This window comes from Pleurodeles waltl, chromosome 6 (genome assembly GCF_031143425.1).
Source record: "Pleurodeles waltl isolate 20211129_DDA chromosome 6, aPleWal1.hap1.20221129, whole genome shotgun sequence".
Taxonomy (NCBI): Eukaryota; Metazoa; Chordata; class Amphibia; order Caudata; family Salamandridae; genus Pleurodeles; species Pleurodeles waltl.
This window is the reverse complement of record NC_090445.1, coordinates 1,723,021,893-1,723,042,426: the sequence shown is the minus strand read 5'-3', so window position 1 is coordinate 1,723,042,426 and position 20,534 is coordinate 1,723,021,893. Positions and strand designations below refer to the sequence as shown.

General features: G+C 47.0%; 1 protein-coding gene across 1 annotated transcript in view; it reads left to right on the top strand.

The window, feature by feature from the left end:
• Positions 1 to 791: 791 nt before the first annotated feature.
• GNL1 (G protein nucleolar 1 (putative)) overlaps positions 792 to 20,534 on the top strand; it is a 272,389-nt gene continuing 252,646 nt past the window's right edge. Inside the window, exon 1 of the mRNA XM_069241958.1 lies at positions 792 to 1,470. Within this exon, the coding sequence (XP_069098059.1) occupies positions 1,398 to 1,470 (73 nt within the window). The 5' untranslated portion in view covers positions 792 to 1,397. The remainder of the gene's footprint in view (positions 1,471 to 20,534) is intronic.

Genomic DNA, 20,534 nt, shown 5'->3' with positions numbered 1-20,534 from the left:
ATCATAAAATAAGCGAGAAAGTCTTTGATAGGAGGAGTTGAAAGGGGGGGGCCAAACCCTGAGCAGGTATGCAATTTTTTATCTGGAAAGAGTTTTGAAGTGGAGGGAGCCACCTGCTCAATTTTTAATCTTAATATATTATTCCAATCGAAAAATATATAAATATATATATATGCCCCCTGAGCCAAGCTTTGAAAGTATTATTTCAGCCCCTACGGGCGCTCTGAGGCCGATTTCACTGGGGAGATGTTGCTCGCGTGTTCGCGCCGCAAAGAAGCCGGTTGGAAGCCTCCGATCGGCTCAATGCGCGTGCGCACGCAAGGGCAACAAAAGAGGACTGCGTCCTCCGAACGAGCGAGCGCTCGTTCTCACGGCCTGCTCCCGCTCCACATGGTTGGGGTAAAAAGGTTGATTAAAGGCTCCGGAATACCGCTGAACCAAACAAGAAAATTCTGACGATCGCGCTGTCAATAAACATTACACACTCGCTTATGGTAGTAAGACGGAGTGGCGCTCCGGATCGTTAACACCAGAGAATAGAGCGCGATAATGCTAAGCGCGCTGCTTACAACGAAATACTATTATAATACAACAAAATTATTCGAGCATTTCGCGCGTGACTTAACTGGCTGCTGGAGCAGCAAAGAAAGAGGAAGGACTATAGAGTTCTGGATATTTATGGACAGTGCCCTGATATGATTGGTGGGCTAAGGCTCATGGGACTTGTAGTTTTGAAATAATTGTTGTTTTATTGTTTTATTTTATTGGCTGCTGTGTTTGTCAGTAAAGTTAGAGAAAGCATAATCCGAAGCCTCCGGTCCTGACATAGAATCCCAGGCTCCGGCCCGCTATAGAATAGGATGTGCCCTACCCAGCCTGCGCTGCATATTCTTTAACACACCGTCGTCGTTGGCAGCTCTACCAAATGTTTTCGCTTGTTTTTAATGGACGTTGTTCTTGTTTAAAACGTCACAATTTCTGGTTCCGCGGTATCCTGTGCACACTAACAAGAAGGAGCCCCGGGTTACGCCGCCACCGAAAATGTATTAACCAATGGAAGAACGCCTGCGGGTCAAGCCTCGTTTTCGAACCAAAACGACGTGTCATAGTAGAGTCAACGTCCTGTCACTGAGGGTTGAAACGCACTTTTGTGAAAATAAAAACGCGTGTTGGCTGGGGTCTGCTAGAGGTGATTGGGCAAGAGACTCGTGATGCGGCCGGCAGGGAAGCTCCAGGATTGGTTGAATGGCGAGTCCCGGCGGCAGCGGGCCCTGTGATTGGTTCCGCTGTTGCGGCTGAGTGGGAGACCGTACCTCAGCCCCCGCGCAGGGGCCAGGAGCTCCGCGGAGTCCCAGGGAGCGCTGTGTGGCGGGGTCGAGTCAACTCAGGCCGCAGAGATGCCGCGCAAGAAGCCGTTCAGTGTTAAGCAGAAGAAGAAGCAGCTGCAGGACAAGCGGGAGCGCAAGAGGGGTGAGTGACCGGTCAGCCGCAAGGCAGCACCCCTTGAACACACTATTACCTAGACCAATGGGAGGACAGCACCCCCCTATACTGACCAACCACGGGGCAGTGCCCCTTAACCCAGCCTATGACTGACCGCCGCCCCTTGATACAGACGCTTACCGCTATTATCATATGTAGACCAATGAGAGGACAGCAGCCCATGATGCTGACCAATCACGGGCCATGCCGTTATCTGAGCTCAAATGTGAGGCCCCGCGCTGACAGGACACCTACTGATACACGCACACGTAAAGCCCACACTGTACACATACATGTAAAGCCTCACACTGATACACACACATGTAAAGCCCCACACTGATACACACACATGTAAAGCCCACACTGTACATATACATGTAAAGCCCACACTGTACACATACATGTAAAGCCCAACACTGATACACATACATGTAAAGCCCAACACTGTACACATACACGTAAAGCCCCACACTGATACACACACATGTAAAGCCCCACACTGTACACATACATGTAAAGCCCCACACTGTACACATACATGTAAAGCCCCACACTGTACACACACATGTAAAGCCCCACACTGATACACACACATGTAAAGCTCACACTGTACACATACATGTAAAGCCCACACTGTACACATACATGTAAAGCCCACACTGTACACATACATGTAAAGCCCCACACTCTGACACATGCCAGCCCCCAGCAACTCTTAATGAGACAGACACACACGTAAAGCCCACACTGTAAACATACATGTAAAGCCCAACACTGACAGAACACTTACTGATACACACACATGTAAAGCCCACACTGTACACATACACGTAAAGCCCCACACTGATACACACACATGTAAAGCCCACACTGTACACATACATGTAAAGCCCACACTGTACACATACATGTAAAGCCCCACACTGACAGAACACTTACTGATACACATACATGTAAAGCCCAACACTTTACACATACATGTAAAGCCCCACACTCTGACACATGCCAGCCCCCAGCAACTCTTAATGAGACAGACACACATGTAAAGTCCACACTGTACACATACATGTAAAGCCCCACACTGACAGAACACCTACTGATACACACACGTAAAGCCCACACTGTAAACATACATGTAAAGCCCAACACTGACAGAACATTTACTGATACACACACATGTAAAGACCACACTGTACACATACATGTAAAGCCCCACACTGTGAACATACATGTAAAGCCCCACACTGATACACACACATGTAAAGCCCCACACTGACAGAGCACCTACTGATACACACACATGTAAAGCCCACACTGTACACATACACGTAAAGCCCCACACTGTGAACATACATGTAAAGTCCACACTGTACACATACATGTAAAGCCCCACACTGACAGAACACCTTCTGATACACACACGTAAAGCCCACACTGTAAACATACATGTAAAGCCCAACACTGACAGAACACTTACTGATACACACACATGTAAAGCCCACACTGTACACATACATGTAAAGCCCCACACTCTGACACATGCCAGCCCCCAGCAACTCTTAATGATACAGACACACACATGTAAAGTCCACACTGTACACATACACGTAAAGCCCCACAATGACATAACATTTACTGATACACACACATGTAAAGACCACACTGTACACATACACGTAAAGCCCCACAATGACAGAACATTTACTGATACACACACATGTAAAGCCTCACACTGACAGAACTCTTAATGATACAGACACACATGTAAAGTCCACACTGTACACATACATGTAAAGCCCCACACTGACAGAACATTTACTGATACACACACATGTAAAGCCCACACTGTACACATACATGTAAAGCCCCACACTCTGACACATGCCAGCCCCTCAGCAACATTTACTGATGTACATACCTGAAAATCCCACACTATACACATACGTTTAAAGCCCCACACTCTGACACAGATCAGCCCCCAGCAACACTTACTGATACACATACATGTTAAGCCCCACACTGGCACAGGCCAGCACCCCTAGCAATACTTACTGATATACGTAGGAAAGTAGCCTCTTTTTAGCTTGGTTACCCCCACTTTTGGCTTGTTTGACTGCATTCACTGGGATCCCGCTAACCAGGACCCCAGTGACTGTGCTTTCTCCTTTAAATGCGGTTGCTGGTAACAGCCCCCCCCCCCCCACAATTGGCATACTGGTGCCCCCATGTAAGTCCCTAGTATATGGTACCTATGCACCCAGAGCATTGGGGTTCCAGGGGACCCCCATGGGCTGCAGCAGTTATTCTGCCACCCATAAGGAGCCCATGCAAAGGGTTCTGCTGGCCTGCCATGGCAGTCTGCGGGAACTGGGTGCACGCATCTGGTTTCACTATAGGTCATTGCACCAGGTCACTGTAAGTCAATCCTATGGTACGTCCTCTCAGCCCAGAAGGCAGGGTGCAGTTACCTGCGTGTGAGGGCACCCCTGCACTAGGAGAGTTGCCCCCACAAACTCCAGCCTCATTTTCCTGGACTTCCTGAGTGTGGGGATGCCATTTTATATATGTACCAGACATAGGTCACTACCTAAACCCAGATACATAATGTTAACTCCGAACCTAGGCATATTTAGTATCAAACATGTCGGAATCATACCCCAATACTGTTGCAAGTCTTGGAATTATGATTCCATGCACTCTGGGGGCTTCTTAGAGGACCCCCAGCGCTTCTACTAGTCTTGTAGGGTTTTATGGGCAGCCTGTGCTGCTGCCACCCCTCAGACAGGTTTCAGCTCTCCTGCTGCTTGACCAGCTCAGACAGAGGAAGGCAGAACAAAGGATTTCCTGTGGGAGAGGGAGGTAACACCCTCTCCCTTGGAAATAGGTGTTAAATAGCTTGGAAAGGTTAGCCTCCCCAAGCCACTGGTATGCTTTGAAGTGCACATTTGGTGCCCTCCTTGCATAAACCAGTTTGCACCAGTCGACTACTCCACTGTCCATCACCACCCAAGGGTGGTACCCAGAGCTCCTCCAGGTGGCCACTTGATTCTGCCATCTTGAATCCAAGGTGGGCAGCGGCCCCTGGGAGCATCTGAGTGGCTAGGTCAGGCAGGTGATGTTAGAGCCCTCTCCTGAAAGGTGGTCATCCTGCTAGATAGCCAATCCCCCTTCCTATGCTATTTCGGTCTCCATCTTTGGTAGGTCCTCAGATTCGACGTGCAAGATTACAGCAGGACTTCTCTGCATCGTTTACTTCATCTTCTGGCTGCCGGGACTGCAACTGGACCCTCCAGGTACTGACAATCTGTAACTTCAGCAATAACTCTGTTCTGCAGAATTGTTTCTCTGGCTCCGTCCAGCATCTGCAGCATTTCCCTGGCTGTGCATCCTCTGAGGGCGACGTGTTTTCAGCCTGCACAAGAAGTAAGAAGGAATCTCCCTTGGAGTGAAGGAGTCACTCCCCTGCATCCGCAGGCACCAACTGCAACGACGACCGGTTGTGTGGATCTTTCTCCTCCGGAGTTGTGTGGATCCTGCATCACAGGTTGTGGTCTGGAATGGTCCCCTTGGTCCTCTCTACCAGCTGTCCAGTGACCTGGGACTCCTCTTCAGGTGCGCTGAATGAACTTCACTGTGACTCCTGTGCCTGCCGCCCGTGGATCGTATGTGGGGGAGCTGCCACCTCTTGTGACTCTGCCAGCTGCTGAGGGTCACCCCAGACTCCCCTCCTTGAGTCGAGTCCCTTGGACCTTGCTGGTCCTCTTCAGCCTTGCAAAACCTTATTTTCCGACTCTTACATTTGCCAAGGCATGTTGGTGGTTTTCCAGCACCACTGACCAACTGCATCACAACCGACGACGTTGGACATCACTTGCATCACTTCTGGAACTCCTCTTCTGCTCCTGTGCTGCACTTCTGACTTTCTTCACCCACCGTCGACCTGGTCGTGCTTCCACAGAAGCGTGGTTAGTATCTCCTGCCACAGCCAGACACTCCATCAGGAACTGGACTTGGTCCCCTTCCTTATCATGTTCTCTTCTGTCAGGATCCACATTTAGGTTCTATCAGTCCTCCTGTTTAAGTTTTGGGGAAACCAGGTACTTACCTCTGCTCTCCTGGTCGCTGGGAGTTACTCTGGCACTCACCTCTTGGGGTTCCTAGTTCCTCTCGCTCCCCTCTACTGAGTTCTCTTCCTTTAGTGGGGGACTGCCTTTCACATTCCACTTTTTAGTATATGGTTTGGCCCTATGGCCCTCACTATTTGCTATTGTTTTTACCCATGCCTGTTGCTTTCTATGCTATTTTCTGATTGCCAATGTGTATAAAATAGTGTGTTCACTTACTTCCAGTTGGGATATTGCCTATAAAGTATTTTAATATTTGTGTTACCATAATAAAGTACCTTTATTTTGGTAACACTGTGTGATTCTTTCATGTGTGATAGTGCTGTGTGACTATAGTGGTATTGCATAAGCTTTGCATGTCTCTTTGATAAGTCTTGGCTGCTCGTCCACTCCTTCCTCTATAGAGCCATGGCTCTCTAGACACTGCCTACACTTCACTAATAGGGGATAGCTGGACCCTGGAATAAGGTGGTACCACCATTGGTGCTCATCACACACCAGGCCAGCTTCCTACAGCAGACTTGTGAACTGCCAGCACCCACAGAGGTAGGCTCGTGAATAAACTGCACCAGCGGAGGCAGGCTTATGAGTAGCCGGCACCCATGGATGCAGGCTCATGACGGCACCCACGGATGCAGGCTTGTGACGAGAAGTCACCTGCGGACGCTGGCTTGTGGCGAGAAGTCACCTGCGGACACTGGCTCGTGACGAGACGGCACCCATAGATGTAGGCTTGTAACAAAGCAGCAACCCCTTTTATTCCAGCCAATCATGAAACAGTATCTCCTGGTAATGACCAATCACAAATTAATACTGCAAGAGAAATCTTCCTATGAAGAGTATTTTTGTGACGTTGTAAATTTTGAGCCAGCTGAAGTCTGACTAGTTGATGATTTCCTTGGTTTTACTGGGCTTTCTAATGTGACAAGTCTCAAGTTAGGCAATGTGGAACTCGTTAGTTTTTTTGTGAATTCCATATCCGACAGAGCTGCCCATTATATGACACTGTTGCCTCAGTGGTGAGCAGTAAGACAGAAAGAGCGGTCGGAAAGGGTTTTAGCTGAGTAGTTTTCTCCTCGTGGAAACTTCACAATAATTAATTCTTATTCCCCCTCTCCCTTTTATTCTAGGAAGAGCATTATTCAAGCCCTTAGGATGTCAAGAAACAGTTACGCAAATGCCTGCTCTTAAGCATTCCTGTCGGCATCCTTCACTGATTGCAAACTATTCAGATGCACGCCTTTTGTTACAAAAAAGCGAATCTAAAAAGTAACTTTTTCATTCCTTTGACTGGCTTCTGTTTAGGAAAACAATTGTTATTAAATCCACATGTCTTAAAGGGCCCCCTGTGATCTTGGGCCTTGTTACTTGAAAGTGAAATTTCAACTGATTGGCCCTGGTCATCGACTTAGGTCATCCTCCAGTTACATTTTGGCCTTTCCTTGGATCAGGTTGGCCTGGACAGGGGGCAGATCATTCTCCTTTCTTACAGCCATGCAACGGAATCTGCTTCCTGAAGGCTTGAAATACATTTCCAAATACAGTCTCTTTTGGATAAAACCTGAAACATTTCTCTTTTCTGATTCCGTGCTGCTGTTCTTCTGCCTCTTGATTCTCCTGTCCCCGGGATGCCCTTGGGCAACCGAGCACTTTACAAGTCTGGAATACTTTATTAGTTGAAACTTATTCTATTATTATGAATGGACATCTGAAGACCCAAGGTCCCTATGCCCCCATATTCAGTAAAAGAGTTTGAGAGAGGGGAACTTCAATAGCATGAAGCGTAGGGGGATTTGCACCTCCCCAGACAGCCTGTCTGAAGGAGTACCACCATTTTGTGCAGCACCCACACAGAATGCAATTAGACTCCACCATTCACTTTGTTTCAATGTATCACATGCACAGCATGATAATTTCTGTCAGGACACAGGTCACTGAAGATCTTGTTGGAGTAGTTGATTGAAGCTTTGGTGACAAGGTCGCTGATTTTGTTTCTTTAGGTTGTGCTGACTTCTGGGTTGCTCTGGATAGGGTAGAATGTCAGAGATGTACAGAACCCGCAGACACATGTCAGGTGTGTGTACTGCTTGCTTGAGGACTATGGCTAGCAAGTGCTGGATGAAGTAAATGTATGGGTGACTTTGAGGCTGCGTTCTGTGTTTTGAGGACAGTCGAAAACACATTGATGTGCAGCGTGATAAGCAGGAGCTACGACTGCGGATGAAGCTTTCACATTGTAATGTTATGGTGTTTGCATTTATTTGCTACTTTTGATGAGCTTGTATCAAAATGATTTGGATGACTATTTTAGGATTAGAGATTTATAGTTGGTGCCTGTTTTTTAGCACATTTCTCTCCACCAGCGGTGGTTGGTTTTTGAAATGGCAGATAAATTCCCTTCGCTATAAGAACTGCTGCCAGAATGACAGAGAAACCAAATTTTGTCCCCCTTTTTATTTATTTATTTTTGGCCCTTCCTTTTTTGGCCTCACCCTTGATTAAAGATTCTGCAGTTTAGGCTCAACCTATGATTAAAAATTCAGGGGTTAAGGCTCTCCTTGCGGATAAAGATTCTGCAGTTTAGACTCGCCCTACGACTAGAGAATCTGGGGTTTAGGCTTTTCCTATGATTAAAGATTCTGGGGGTTAGGCTCACTATGCAGCTGACAAAAATCTCAGGAATGCGCTTCTTAGTCTAAAGAAGACATTTATTAAATCACTTTGCAAGGTTCGTAAAGGATATTAGCATGCTGAAAGCACACGTTTAAAAATAATCACAGCAATGAAATAAAAACATGTAATCATGATTCTCCACTGCAATATACACAGCAAATGTGTGTGTGTGTGTGTATGTATACATATATATCATAATACAAAGCAAATAACCAGAATTAAAAAATGCATCACCATGGGGCACAGGCAAATCTGCTTCATCTCCCTCCTAATCCTCATCAGACCGCCAGATACCAGAATCGATCATGGAGAGAGAGAGATCAATTATCCTCGCGGGAAGGATTACACATCTCAGCATCCTGAGCATGTCCGAGATCTGAGTCACTCCCCCGTCCATCTGGTCTCAGCCTCTTATATACTTTGAATAAACAGAGAGGAGATTTCTAGAAACTCCCTCCCACTGGATAAGTTTATTATTAAAAAATGCTGGTTACTTTAGGTCAGCTTTGGAAAGAACACGTCAGGAATTGGCCAAAATCCCAAAGTGCCCACTATCAAAACAAAACCGCTCCCTGCCGTCCTAGTACATTCTTATCAGCCTAAGCCCTTGTTGAGAAAGAACACACAAACACGCAGAATAAAAACATGAGCAAGAAGTACATTGTATCATGGAAAAACACTTGCAGCTTTTAACATGGGGGTGGCTAATGCTAAAATAAAGTCAATAGGCATAATGAAGCTGGTGATCACTAATGTGACGGTGTGCTGCTAGGCTAAGTGCAACGTGGAGTCAGTGGTCCAAACACAAATATCATTACAGCAGCTAAAGATTTTTTGTCTAAGTTCACTCTGTGACTAAATATTGTGGTGTCAAGGTTGACCTTCCTGCTAAATGTTCTAGGGTTTAGACTCCTCTCAGGGCTAAGTATTCTAGTGTTCCAGCTCGCCCAGACTGCTGCCAGATACTTGCTGCCGCATGCTCATTAGCTGGAGCACACTGATGTCTTTTGGGACCTGGTGGGCAAGTCACTCAGGAGCCAGGACACTGACTTATTCCTAATCCCCACTTGATATAGTACTACTTTCCCCACGTAGGCATCTAAGTGCTGTGCAGCGTGGTCCTCTCAAATCCTTTATCTCTGCCCACAGCTGTGAACAGGGCAGAGACAGGGGCATTGGGCACTGCACGAAAAACAGATGGAAAGGAAAACTTAAAACCGTACACAAGGAGGAGAAGGGGACACTTGAGCTGTGTCCAGGGTCCTAGGCCAGAATAAAGGGGCAATCATAGCTTTGCCCTGGTACATGGTAGAGAAGAAGAGGACACTGTTGCACCCATGGTCATAGGGGTCAAAATGTGATTATACTGTAGTGGTGTGCCCTATTAGATCAAAGCAGAGAAGAGGTGGTCTGTGCTGCATACAGACAGAGACAATAAAAAGGGGACACTTGTGCTGCAGGGCCGTGAGGATGAGAAGTACGTAGTTGGTACTGTGCATAGGGCACAGAATGGGCATTTGCTGTGACTAGAGATGCAGAGATTGGGGGGGCATCTTCTACACCCGGTACAGAGATGCGAAGATGGTTGTCCTGCTGTGCTTGGGCCACAGAGCAGTGAAGCGAGTACTGTTGTTGTGCAACAGGCAGATAAACCAGAAGCGGGCACTAGATGTGCCCAGAGGCACAGGGTAAAGAAGTTGAGCTGTGCCCAAGTGCATGGAGCAGAAGAGGGCAAGAGTTGTTTCTCTGCCAAGGTACAAAGACCTCGAGAAGGTGGCATTCTATGCTGTATCCTAGGGCACTGGGAAGTGCAGAGAATAGACCAGCCAGTGATTGAAAAGGTGTCAGTCTTTGATGTGCCCTTAGGTGCAGACCGGAGAAGGGGGAGGTCTTCCTGCACTAAGAGGCGGACCCCAAAAGAGTGGGGCGGTTCTGCTGTGCACAGGCAGAGAAGGCATTCATTGTCTTGTCCAGCGGTATTAGCTTGCTACAGAAATAGGCTTTCGGTTCTGAATGTGAAGCCCATAGCACAAGAGGGGGTATTGTGGTTGCCCTCGGCTCCCAGGCTCAGCTTATATGGCATTCGGACTGGACATTACGCAGGAGTCCTGCCCACTCACTATGAACAGGCAAGTTGGCCTCTTGTGCTTGAGATGGGTAAAGGCTTGTGGAGGATTTTGATGAGATCCCCAGAAATGGGGTTTAATGGTAGCTGGGAGAGGGCTGACAGGGTGCAGCTGGGAGAGTGGCTGACAGCTTGGATCTTCAGAAGAGCTACTGGCTATTTGAATTAATTGATGTAGGAAGCAGGCCTGGTGTGTGGTAGGTACCTATGGTGCTTACACCTTATACCAGGTATCCCCTATTATCGTAGTGTAGGCAGTGTCTAGAAGCCAGGCTTTCTAGAAGTAGGTGTAGATGAGCAGCCAAGGCTTACCTAGGCGACATGCAAAGCTAATGCAATACCACTTCAGTCGCACAGTACTTCCACACATGAAAGAAACACTCAGTTGTACAAAAATAAAGGTACTTTATTTTAGTGACACAATTACCAAAAAGTAACAGAGGCAACCCTCCAATCGGAGGTAAGTAACATACTAGACATGTACACTAGTAATCTGTCATAGGCATACAAAGCGACAGAAAACAGTGAAATAGCAAATAGACAATAGTGACCCTAGGGGGAGCCCAAACCATATGATAAAAAATGGAATGCAAATGCAGGACCCCCACCTAGGTAAGTGGAATGTGGAGATGGGGCCTTGGGGAACTAGGAAATCCCAAAGGTAAGTACCACGGTGCCCCACAGCGACCAGGGAGAAAGGAGTAAGTTACTGGATTTCCCCAAACCACCCAAAAGGACTAAAAAGAAGGTAATGTAACATCCAGACAAGACTGCACGAAACCAGCAGTGGATTCCAGAAGAGGAAGACCTGTGGAAAAAGGGGACCAAGTCCAGAAGTCGCAGGAGTGTCCGGCGGTGACAGGAGCCGCTACCCACCCGTCTGTGGTTGCAGGAATTGGTCGACGGTAGGACGAAGACGGTCAGCAATGCAGCCCTGGAGCCGGAGAAGAGTTCCTGGAGGATGCAGTCGACATCCCATGCCAGATGGAAGATTTTAGTCGGTCAGTGGTGTGGAAAAGCCACCAACAAGCCCTGGCAAAGGCAGAAGATGCGATGAAGCAAAAGTGGAGCTTCCGGGGACCAGCAAGGTCCAGGAGGACTCCACCCCTGGGGGGACCCTCAGCAAGGCAGAGAGTCCACAGAAGAAAAGGCAGCCCCCAAAGGAGACTCACTGGAAGAGGAACCAGGAGTCACAGAGGAATGCTGTCAGCACAACTGAAGAAGGGTCCCACGCCGCAGGTGAAGAATGCAGAGGGCTGTGCGTGTCAGGACGGAGTGTTGGGGGCTGGGGCTACACAAAGCCTGAAGATCCCTTGGAGGAGATGCCAACAAGCCTTGGTAGCTGCAAGAGATGCGGTGCACAGGGTACTGTCCTGCATGGGAAGGCAAGGGCTTACCTCCACCAAAGTTGGACGGCTGGCAGAGAGGACCAAGAGCACCACCTGTGATGCAGGTTCCACGCAGATCAAGAAGAGATGAGATCCACTTGGACGGTCTTCGTTGCAGTTGGTGCCTGCGGATGCAGGGGAATGACTTCTTCACTCCAAGGGAGATTCCTTCTTCCTTCTCGTGTAGACTGAAGACTTGCCGCCCTCAGAGGATGCACAGCCGTGGAAATGTTACAGAAGCTGGAAGGAGCTATGGAAACAATGTTGCAAGCAGTGTATTCATCGTGGATGCAGGTTGTCGGTTTCTGGAGGGTCCAGTCACAGTTCCAGTGGCTAGAAGATGTTGCAGAGGAGTCCTTCTGGAATCTTGCAAGCCGAATCTGAGGACCCATCTCAGAAGAAGGCTCTAAATAGCCCTGAAAGGGGAATTGGTCACCTAGCCAGGTGACCACCTATCAGGAACGAGCTCTGACGTCACCTGCCTGACCTGGCCACTCAGATGCTCCCAGAGGCCTCTGCCCACCTTGGATTAAAGATGGCAGAATTAAGGGACCTTCTGGAGGAGCTCTGAGAACCATCCCTGGGGTGGTGATGGACAAGGGAGTTGTCACTCCCCTTTCCATTGTCCAATATTGTGCCTGAGAAGGGACTGCACCAAATGTGCCCTTCGAATCATACCAGTGGCTTAGGGAGGCTACCCCACCAAGGCATGTAACACCTGGGAGGTGTTACCCTCTCCCCCTAAGGAAATTCTTTGTTCTGTCTTTCTGTGGTTGAGCTGATTAAGCAGCAGGAGGGCAGGCACCTGGCTGATTGGGTGGCAGCAGCTTGGGCTGCCTGGAAAACCCCAGAAGGCTGGTAGCAATGCTTGGAGTTGTCCTCTTAGAAGCCCCCACAGTGCATGGAATCATACTTCCAATACTGGCAACAATATTGGGGTATGATTCCGACATGTTTGATACCAAACATGCCTAGGTTCGAAGTTAACATTATGTAGCTGTACATAGGTCGCGACCTATGTCCTGTACACGCATAAAATGGCGTCCCCGCAGTCAAGAAGTCCAGCAAAATGGAACTGGAATTTGTGGGGTCACCTTTGCTAGTGCAGGGGTGCTCTCACACACAGGTAATTGTACCCTGCCCTCTGGGGTAGGAGGCCCCACCATAGAGGTGACTTACCATGACCTGGTAGAGTGACCTGTAATGAAAAGAGTGCATGCACCCTTTCACGCAGGCTACAATGACAGGCCTGTGGATACACTTTGCATGGTCTCCCCATGAGTGGCACATTACATTCTGCAGCCCTAGGGGGACCCATGGTGCCCCAATGCCCTGTGTACCATATACTAGGGACTTACAAGGGGGCACCAGTATGCCAAATATGGGATTTGTGTGGTCCAAGCAACCAAACGTAAAGGGAGTGATCATAGTCACTGGGGTCCTGGTTAGCAGGATCCCAGTGAACACAAACACACTGACAACAGGCAGAAAATGGGGGTAACAATGCCAAGAAAGAAGGTGCTTTCCTACACAACCCTTTACCCCCAAATGAAGGACAATAAGCAGGGATGTGGACATTTTTTAATAATCTACTTGTCCAAGGGACAAGATGCTACAGAAATCTGCATGCCCTGCAAAGAAATTCACTTGTCCCATCTGCTCTGTAAATCAATTACACAGACTGGGGCAAAACATTAAACACATTTGATTTACTCTTTATGATACTGACCAAAATGATTTGCAACAATGCAAGGGTAAAATATAATTTTGTACTGGAAAATTGGCATTACTGTTATTCACCCAACAAGTAGCGGGATATTACAAACTGCTGAAAATTTAACTTCAGGTGCTGTACTTTGGACACCCCATAAAGCAAGGTGCATCTCCTTTGCATGGAAAGGAGTTGCAGAAGGAATCATTAGAGAATGAGACCGACTGTCAGTCGGTTATGACATGGTGTGATATAGCTATTCACATGCCGTTGCACTGCTAAAATGCGAACATAAAATCAAAGGAATGTTTGAAAACTGAGCATCCAGTAGCTCTTGTCTGTGCGAGCACTTCTTCAAAATAAACTAAGCTTCTACAACGGATGTAAATGGTTTTAACTGACGCACAAAATTAAGTGTGTTTTCAGATTAGAAATCCTGATCTAGGTCAAAACTATTTTCCCTTTTCTTTAAACACTACCTTACTGTAGGAGGCTGGCCTGGCTTGTAGTGGGTACCAGAGTTACTTACACCTTGTGCCAGGTCCAGTTTCCCTAATTAGTGTAGAAGAGGTGTTTCTAGCAGCTTAGGCTGATAGAAGATAGCTATGGCAGAGCAGCTTAGGCTGAACTAGGAGACATGTAAAGCTCCTACTATACCACGGTGTCATATGCACAATATCATAAGAAAACACAATACACAGACATACTAAACATAAAGGTACTTTATTTTTATGACAATATGCCAAAAGTATCTCAGTGAGTACCCTCAGTATGAGGATAACAAATATACACAAGATATATGTACACAAACCAAAATTATGCAGGTTATAGCAAGAAAAGTAATGCAAGCAGTGTAAAGTTGCAATAGGAGCACATAGGTATGGGGGCAACACAAACCATATACTCCAAAAGTGGAATGCGAACCACGAATGGACCCCAAACCTATGTGAGCTTGTAGAGGGTCGCTGGGACTGTAAGAAAACAGTGAGGGTTAGGAAATTAACCCACCCCAAGACCCTGTAGGGTAGGTGTAAAGTGCACCTACAACCCCCAGAGAGCACAGAAGTCATGATAGGGGGATTCTGCAAGGAAAACCAACACCAGCAACGCATCAACAGTGGATTTCCGGACCTGAGTACCTGTAAGACAAGGGGACCAAGTCCAAGAGTCGCGACAGTGTCGAGAGCGGGCAGGAGCCCAGGAAATGCCAGCTGAGGGTGCAAGGAAGTTGCCACCGGATGGAAGAAGCTTGGTGTTCTGCAAGAACGAAGAGGACTAGGAACTTCCCCTTTGGAGGATGGATGTCCCACGTCGGGAAGAAGGTTGCAGAGGTGTTCCCACGCAGAAAGACCGCAAACAAGCCTTGCTAGCTGCAAGCATCGCGGTTGGGGTTTTTGATGCTGCTGTGGCCCAGGAGGGACCAGGATGTTGCCACTTGGATGAGGAGACAGAGGGGGCGCCCAGCAAGTCAGGGAGCCCTCACAGAAGCAGGCAGCACCTGCAGAAGTACCGGAACAGGCACTTAGAAGAGGAGTGAACCGGAGTCCACCCGAAGTCACAAAAGGGAGTCCCACAATGCTGGAGGACAACTCAGAAGGTTGTGCACTGCAGGTTAGAGTGTTGGGGACCCAGGCTTGGCTGTGCAGAAAGGAAATCCTGGAAGAGTGCACAGGAGCCGGAGCAGCTGCAAATCTCGCGGTACCCAGCAATGCAGTCTAGCGTGGGGAGGCAAGGACCTATGACTGAAGAGTCACTGGACTACAGGAGTCACTTGGACAGAGTTGCTGAGTTCCAGGGACCAAGCTCGTCGTGCTGAGAGGGGACCCAGAGGACCGGTGATGCAGTATTTTGTTGCCTGCGGTTGCAGGGGGAAGATTCAGTCGACCCACGGGAGATTTCTTCAGAGCTCCTGGTGCAGAAAGGAGGCAGGCTACCCCCAAAGCATGCACCACATGGAAACAGTCGAGAAAGCTGGCAGGATGAAGCGATACAAGGTTGTTAGTAGTCGTCTGCCTACTTTGTTGCGGTTTTGCAGGCGCCCTGAGCAGTCAGCGGTCGATCCTTAGGCAGAAGGTGAAGAGGGAGATGCAGAGGAACTCTGGTGAGCTCTTGCATTCGGTATCTGGTGAGATCCCCAAAGCAGAGACCCTAAATAGCCAGAAAAGGAGGTTTGGCTACTTAGGAAGGAGGATTGGCTACCAAGAGAGGTAAGAGCCTATCAGAAGGAGCCTCTGACATCACCTGCTGGCACTGGCCACTCAGAGCAGTCCAGTGTGCCACAGACACCTCTGTTTCCAAGATGGCAGAGGTCTGGGACACACTGGAGGAGCTCTGGGCACCTCCCCTGGGAGGTGCAGGTCAGGGGAGTGGTCACTCCCCTTTCCTTTGTCCAGTTTCGCGCCAGAGCAGGGCTGGGGGATCCCTGAACCGGTGTAGACTGGCTTATGCAGAGATGGGCACCATCTGTGCCCATCAAAGCATTTCCAGAGGCTGGGGGAGGCTACTCCTCCCCAGCCTTCACACCTATTTCCAAAGGGAGAAGGTGTTACACCCTCTCTCAGAGGAAGTCCTTTGTTCTGCCTTCCTGGGCCAGGGCTGCCTGGACCCCAGGAGGGCAGAAACCTGTCTGAGGGTTGGCAGCAGCAGCAGCTGCAGTGGAGACCCCGGAAAGGCAGTTTGGCAGTACCCGGGTTCTGTGCTAGAGACCCGGGGGATCATGGAATTGTTTCCCCAATTCCATGATCTTAGACATGTTACATGGCCATGTTCGGAGTTACCATTGTAACGCTATACATAGGTAGTGACCTATGTATAGTGCACGCGTGTAATGGTGTCCCCGCACTCACAAAGTCCGGGGAATTTGCCCTGAACAATGTGGGGGCACCTTGGCTAGTGCCAGGGTGCCCACACACTAAGTAACTTTGCACCCAACCTTCACCAGGTGGAGGTTAGACATATAGGTGACTTATAAGTTACTTAAGTGCAGTGGTAAATGGCTGTGAAATAACGTGGACGTTATTTCACTCAGGCTGCAGTGGCAGGCCTGTGTAAGAATTGTCAGATCTCCCTATGGGTGGCACAAGAAATGCTGCAGCCCATAGGGATCTCCTGGAACCCAAATACCCTGGGTACCTCAGTACCATATACTAGGGAATTATAAGGGTGTTCCAGTATGCCAATGTGAATTGGTGAAATTGGTCACTAGCCTGTTAGTGACAATTTGGAAAGCAGAGAGAGCATAACCACTGAGGTTCTGGTTAGCAGAGCCTCAGTGAGACAGTTAGTCATCACACAGGGAACATATACAGGGCACACTTATGAGCACTGGGGCCTTGGCTGGCAGGGTCCCAGTGACACATACAACTAAAACAACATATATACAGTGAGATAAGGGGGTAACATGCCAGGCAAGATGGTACTTTCCTACACTTACCACCACCAACGTTCTTAAATGTATTGCATTGGACTGTCAACTGATTAAGGTTGTGGGTTAAGTCTTAAATCAAGTTCACCGTTCAATCTGTGGCAAGGAACGCTTGCTCTCTTACTAGGTCTGTATTTTCTTTAGTGATCTACTCAAAGCAATGGCGAATTCCCTCAAGCTGCGTGTCTCTTCTGGTGGTGTCATCTTTGAAAAGAACATGGTATTGATTGATTTAAGCCTTCTTAAATTCAATCCATTTTACTTTTGCATGAGGCAGTTAAGATTATTGCATCTGTGTTCATTCACAGTAGCCAGCTAGACTACTTTTATGCTGTTTGTTTCTCTCAAGCACATCGCTGGATCTTTTTCTTGTGATGGTTTTTCATATCCTTCATCTACTGGCTGCTGCTCTATTTCTTATAGATCAGTCAAGGGATTTTGATACTGTCAAAAATGCCACTTTTAGACATGACCTCCAAAACATTGCAGGTAGAGGTGTTTCTTTCCAGTGGGTGCATTTTCTCTTGTTTTAGTGGATTCAAATGCTTTCCATGCATTTTTATCTGCTATGCATGTGCCTTGAGTTGTGGTGTTGCTCGGTCTTCTGCTCTGCCACCAATTCTGTTTATCACGTATATTGAAACTCTAGGGCAGTGGTTCCCAACCTTTTGATTTATGTGGACCCCCGCTTTAACATTAACATTAATGGAACCCAGGGACCCCCACTGAATCATCATTGGAATCCGGGGACCCCCACTTGAGTCATTACTGAAAGCTGGGGACCTAATTTGTCAATATTTGTTAATATTTTTTAATTTTCTAAAGTGGATACCCTGAGAAGGCTTTGCGGACCCCCAGGGGTCCCCGTACCACAGGTTGGGAACCATTGCTCTAGGACACCTCATCCAGTGGCATGGGTTTTATTTTTCACCTTTTATAGTGGGACCCTTAGCATCCCTTTTTAGACAATTATGATGAAGCTTGGTGTTGGATAGGTAGACATTGGCTGAGGTTGAATCCCTTTAGTATCCCACATGTAATGATGGTTGGTACTAGTGTGGACCTCAAAATGTGGCCAAAACAGTGAGGGCCCTAAGGCTGTAAAATCAGTCAAGAAACTGAGCATTAAGTCTGAGGCAGATCAGCATCTGACATCTCAGATATCTTCACTCTCCTTAACCTGTTTATTGAATCTAAAGATGATAGCAGTATTCTTCTGTGTCCTCCTTTTGAGGGCAGGCATTCTGCAGTTACTGCAGTCATTGGCTTCTGGATGGATTACAGTACTACACTTCATCGCGGCCTGAAACTAACGCTTGTTTGTTCTTTAGGTGATGCAGAACTCTGCAGCTCAAACTGGTAGATGCTCATAAATTTGCACTAGTAAAGGATACTGTGCGCAAACTTCATTTTTTTGCTCTTGCCATTTGTATTCATTTCATCGTATTGTAGAATTTGCTTAAATCTTTTGCTGTACTGGCAGTCTTGTCTTGCACTCAACTTTTACTTCTAGGTAGTGCTGGAATTAATAGGGATCTAGCAGAATCCTGGTTTCGGCAACTATTACTGAGATGCATTGAAGGTCTGTCTGGCCTCAGCCACAGAAATCCACAGAATTTATCCTGCTCTAATTAGCCAACAACAGGACTCTATTCAGCAGCACCTGCGTGTTGTCGGCTTTCTGTTTGGAGCCTTCTGCTTGGAGCAGCAGTATGCAGGCGGCAAGGGGGCTTTCCTATTTTAGATTCCAGGTGGATCTATAACAGTTTTCAACACGATTATGGGAAGCATGAAAATAAACAAGCTCTGGCAAAGCCAACGTTCTGACTTTTTTTTTTTTTTGTCTCTCTTGATTTTGTCAATGCATGTCTTGTTTTGACATGGCTTTCGTAACACTTTATTGTTGTGGGAGCTGTCAGGCCCTCACCACTGTAACAAACACTGGCAAAAAGAAAAAAATGTTTTTGGTCTCAAAAAGTACACATTGCCACCAGTGGTGTAACAAAGGCCCTGCATGCCCGCCCCTTAGCACTGCACATGCCCTGAGTGAGTCTGGAGGGAGAAGTGCCTCCATGTTCTTTGCAGGGGGCCCCCCTCCAATTTTGTTATGCCACTGATTGCCACAATAGTTCCTGGCACTGAACAAAACCACTTTGTGTGCCAATAAGCTCCTTGTAGAAGAGCAGAATGAGATTGCAGTAAAGCCAGCTGAGCGAGAGAGAGATAGAAGTTTAATAAAAATAAAATGTTTTTGTGAACACCAGACCTAATTAGAGACCCAATTCTTAAAGACAGTCACAAAAGTGCACCCAAGGTATATGTGTTTGAAATAGTGGCTTTCATCAATTCTCAAGAACTTACAGAAGTAGACCAGTAAATCTTACTCCTGGAAAATATTTGTGACCTGTATTTTAGCACAAGCAAATATGCATGTGTAGATTTGCTCATGTGAAAATCTATTGAGCGTTTACAAGTTCACTTTCCCTCCAACCACTTTTTTCCCAACCCTTGAAAAACTTCTACTTCTGCCACAGTCAGGAGTAAGTTTCCAACCTTTCTCATTATGGGAAAAGATTAGAGGAGAGAAATGGTGAAAATCCTTAAAACATGCAAGTTACTAGGTTTGCAGACTCCAAGCCATTCCAGCCCTGAAGCTACTGCTTTCTTCTTCCTCCAGCCCTAGTATGTAGGTCTACACAATGGTGGCCAAATTGCTTTAGTAGGGATTGAAATTGCAAGTGTGCAAGCAAACTATAGTAATAGACCTAGCATAATCAGAGAGGCTATTATCAGAGCTCTTACATAGTTAGTTTGCTGCTATAATTTGTCGCCACACTACATGGTACCAAAGGGACAAGTAGATTTTTTTTACAGGGCAAGTAGATTAAAGAAGCAACCTGTCCCATGGACAAGTAGATATTTTAATAAATTCCACACCCCTGTATAAAGTATTGCATTATTCATTTAAATAAATGCAACTATAAAAAAAGAAACCTGTGAAATACTGAAGTTTCAACTTCCACACAACTCCTCTTTGTTGTAAACTACAGAAATGGCCTGTGCATTAAATAATGAACTTAATTCAGCAAGCTATACTGAAAGCTTTGAGACCGTATCCTGCTGTTTATACGTTTTCTTCTGGGTTAGTTTCTGTGCAAGTTTGCAAATGACTAAACCAAACAATTAGGTGCTGTAAGGAAAACGTTGGCTCAAAGTAAAATGCTTTAAACATTTATTACCTTATTTACACAGTCTCTCTCCCAATCACCTCATGAAAAAATTTATACTTGTTAGAAAGACTGCTGCTGCTACACAGTGATTATCTGTCAGCTCACTAAACACTCCACAGCTCTCCCATGTTTATTTTATTTTATTGCTTATTTGTCCTTCAGACAAAATAGAAACTACATCTTCTAACCCTTCAAAGATATCAACTTGTCTCGGGCGTCAGGCGATAGGATTTCCCCAGCCCTGAATAAGGCTAATCTTGTCCAATTGAGTCTTTGTTGTTTAAGTGGAAATATCTGGTGAGACCATCTGCATTGGAGTGGTTACTCCCAGGTCTGTGTTCTATTCGCTGTAGGAATATGGACAACTTCAACAGTTT